At 52.6% G+C, this 3,966-nt stretch overlaps 1 protein-coding gene across 1 annotated transcript; it reads left to right on the top strand.

Moving 5' to 3' along the window:
* The first annotated feature begins 377 nt into the window (after nucleotides 1-377).
* FBLL1 (fibrillarin like 1) lies at nucleotides 378-1,719 on the top strand. The gene has a single exon (XM_039247664.1). The coding sequence runs from the start codon at nucleotides 615-617 to the stop codon at nucleotides 1,599-1,601; it is 987 nt and encodes a 328-aa protein (XP_039103595.1). The 5' UTR covers nucleotides 378-614; the 3' UTR covers nucleotides 1,602-1,719.
* The last annotated feature ends 2,247 nt before the right edge of the window (nucleotides 1,720-3,966 follow it).

Consider the following 3,966-nt stretch of genomic DNA (forward strand, 5'->3'; position numbering starts at 1 on the left):
AATCAATCAAACTTTTGAGGTCGGTTCTATTTTACAGATGGGATGTTGAGACTCTGCTCCAGAAACCTGTCAAGTTGAAACAAGAATCTGAGAGAGGGTCAGGTAAGCTTCCTGAGACCACACAGCAAGCAAGTGGCACAGCGAGAACTAAAGCCGATTCATCTCCCGCAGCGGAGACGCTTCCTTCCCTGCACCCAGGTGGAAGGGCAAAGGGATCCTGAAAGAGCAGGAGACGAGGAAGGAGGAAGGGCAAGATTTATAAGGAAGCAGGCTGCATCTGCGAGCGGGTTGGGAAGGGGGGCTTCCGGGGTGCAGGGTCGCCGAAGCGGGTGTGACGCAATCACGCCAGCCCCTGCGTCAAAGGGCGGCTCCAGGGCTGCGCGGGCCGCGGTAGAGCTGCTCCCGGCCGCCGCACACCCTGCCCCAGCCTCCCACTGTGGGTAGCCTGGCCAGCAGCCGCTGCCGGCAGTCTTTGTCCCACGCCGGGACCGCCATCCAGAGCCACCGGTGACCCCGACAACGGCTCCAAACCGCTGGTAACCCCTGACAGTCCCCGCCCGCTCTCTGCGACGCCTTGCGACCCCGCTAGCCACGCGGGGGGCCCGGGGCGCGCCATGAAGTCGGCCTCCAGCTCCCGCGGGGGTGGGGCGGGTGGGCGTGGCGGCGGCGGCTGGGGCGGGGGGCGAGGCGGAGGAGGCCGGGCAGGAGGAGGCGGGGACGGCGGCCCCGGAGGCAGGGGCGGCTTCGGGGCCCGGCCGCGCGGCTTCGGGGGCGGGGGCCGGGGGCGGGGGCGCGGCGGCGGGGACGGCAGGGACCGCGGCGGCAGCGGGCAGCGGCGCGGCGGCGCGGCCAGGAGCAAACCCCGCCGCAGGAAGGGCGCCGGCGCCGTGACGGTGGAGCCTCACCGGCATGAGGGTGTCTTCATCTACCGCGGGGCGGAGGACGCGCTGGTCACGCTGAATATGGTGCCGGGCCACTCGGTGTACGGCGAGCGGCGCATCGCAGTGACGGAGGGAGGCGTGAAGCAGGAGTACCGCACGTGGAACCCCTTCCGCTCCAAGCTGGCCGCCGCGATCCTGGGCGGGGTCGACCAGATCCACATCAAGCCCAAGTCCAAAGTGCTGTACCTGGGCGCCGCCTCGGGGACCACGGTGTCCCACGTCTCTGACATCATCGGCCCCGACGGCCTGGTTTACGCGGTTGAGTTCTCCCACCGCGCTGGCCGCGACCTGGTTAATGTGGCCAAGCAGCGAACTAACATCATCCCCGTTCTCGAAGATGCCCGGCACCCGCTCAAGTACCGCATGCTTATAGGGATGGTGGATGTGATCTTTGCCGATGTGGCCCAGCCTGACCAGTCCCGCATAGTGGCCTTGAATGCCCACACCTTCCTGCGCAATGGGGGCCACTTCCTTATCTCCATTAAGGCTAACTGCATTGACTCCACTGCATCTGCTGAGGCGGTGTTTGCTTCAGAGGTGAGGAAGTTGCAGCAAGAGAACCTAAAGCCTCAAGAGCAATTGACCCTGGAGCCCTATGAGAGAGACCACGCTGTAGTCGTCGGGGTCTACCGGCCCCTTACCAAGAGTGGCAGCAAGTAGCACTCAGCAAGGGCTGTCCTTGAGAGCTAAGACTGTGCTGTGATCAGTATAACCATGTATGTGTTTTCTTTGTGTGTTGTTTTTTCTTTTGTCTATTAAACGGTGTAAAGAAACAGTACCCAGGTGTATCAGTAAGGTCAGACAGTTTTGCTGCAATAACGATCAATCCCCAAATCCCCCCAAAGCTAAAACAGCTGGTGATAGGAAGCCATCAAGGAACTGAATGGGAGTTGTGTTTACTCTAATGACCTAGGGCCCTGCGGGCCCCTCAGCGTTTCTTCACACATGCTTTCTCATCACAGGGGCAGGGAGTAGAGAGCTGGGGAATTACTAATGAGCCTGTAAAGTCCCCATTGGAATTGAGGGGGCACTTCGATTTACATTGGCTAAGTTACACAATCAAGCCTGACTCCAGGGAGTGGTACTGGATATTGATGAAAAATAGTATAGTGTGACACACCCTATTGTCTGACTCTAAGCCAGAGTTCCAGTACAATATATATTTAGTACTTTACTCCTCAAGTAAGCCCTTTGGATTCCCTAGTACATTAATTCATCATACCAGCTCTGAGATGGCTCTGTTAACCATTTCCTTTTACGTGGAAAACATCAGGGCTTCTGAAGGAAAACTGGTTGCACACATTTGCATAACCAGTTAGGAGATAGAATCTAAATTTGGTGATGTAAATCCACTGCTATTTCCTCTATGCCAGTGGGATTTTAATTCTCCTCTACAGGGCCCACACTGGACAGATCACAAAGCTCAACATGTGGACACGCACAGAACAGAGTTCTGTGGTTTCATTGTGTTCTTTCTTCCACTTCCCTGTGCTACCTTTAGATTTTAAAATAACAAAACAAGGCAGGGAGGTAGGATGTGGGTCTACTTCACAGAGTGTCCCTACAGCAAGACATAATATGCCCAAAGTGGTATCACCGGGTGTCTGAGAAACAACCACATAAAGGGCTTCAGAAAGTACCTGTCTCTGAAAGGCATTTCCTACAATCCTGAGTTGCTGGACTCATTAGATTCAATTCTGGTTCTCAAAACCAGCCCAAAGGGAGTGGGAGAATAAGCAATCCCAGGAGAGCTGGGAATATTCCAAAACCAGTCCTTTAAAAGGCATTTTATTTATTCATTCACTCTATACATTAAAGAAAATCCTCATTGCCAATTGCTAAGGTCATTGATATTGAGTCTGGGAATGATTACTCAGGAATGCATTATTAGGAGAACAGTTCTCCCTTCCTAAAGATATGCTGGGGCACAGATTGCAGTTAGTCTGCATTTTCTGAGAGGATATTTCCTAAACAAAATGAGATAAATCAGATATTTAAATGAGACATCCATCAGATATCCATCCCCCCTACGTCCCTTCATCCCCCAGCCCCCCACATGCACACCAAAACTATAATGCAGGCTGAGAGCTACAGTTCAGATTTGTTGGCCAGAGTGACTCAGGAGGAATAGGGTGAATGGAATAATGCCTATAAAAACCCAACTAGTCATTTCCAAAAAGAGTGTGCAATCTTCATTACAAACCTGCAAGGCAAGGATTTGTTATTCCCATTTAGTGAGAAAACTGCAGTTCAGAGAGATGACATGACTTGCTTAAGACCTTCTAGTAGGGCTCTCAGCCAGAAATCAAATTCATAGGAATCTGACTCAAAAATCTGTAGCCCTTCCATGGAGATCTATGCTGGCTCCTTTGCTTTGAAAATCCCTCTCTTCAGTCCGAGGCTTATTAATTTGATGCTGGGATGAAGCCCTGAGGCTGGGGATGGACTCCCAGGAAACCTCCAAAGTATTACAGGATCCAACCTCTGTCAAAGTGAGCTCAGCCTCAGGAAGGAGCACTTGATTCTTCTTTATGGGGTGTCTGTTCTCCAGGATGGGAGACCAAACAGGGAAAACTCAGCCTCTTTCCTTGGCAGGAGAAGCCTCACATACATACACAGGGACAATTTATAGTCCATGTATGAAGTTGCTTGAAATGAGACTATCGATGGAGAAATGGCATGAAAACAGCCTCCTAAAGAATGCATCTGAGTTGCAGATGGGCTTCTGAGCCAATGGAACAACATGGTAAGTACCAAGAGAAATATGGGAATTAGAACTAAGGGAAAATGGGAGGGAAGCTGAAACACCGTCTAGAGAATAAAGGCAGGGAAAAGTATGGGACTGTAACTCCGGTGGGGAGTGAGGCCCAAGAAATAGGCAGCAGTGACACTGGGCACCTGACATGCTCAGAGCCAAGAATGCTTGGGTTCCAAGAAGGTATTAGATTGTGGTCTCTAAGTGTCTTAGACTGCTTGGGCCATCATTGCAAAATACCACAGTCTGGATTGCTTAATTTTCTCATGG

This window comes from Hyaena hyaena, unplaced genomic scaffold (genome assembly GCF_003009895.1).
Source record: "Hyaena hyaena isolate Hyena2069 unplaced genomic scaffold, ASM300989v1 scaffold_300, whole genome shotgun sequence".
NCBI lineage: Eukaryota > Metazoa > Chordata > Mammalia > Carnivora > Hyaenidae > Hyaena > Hyaena hyaena.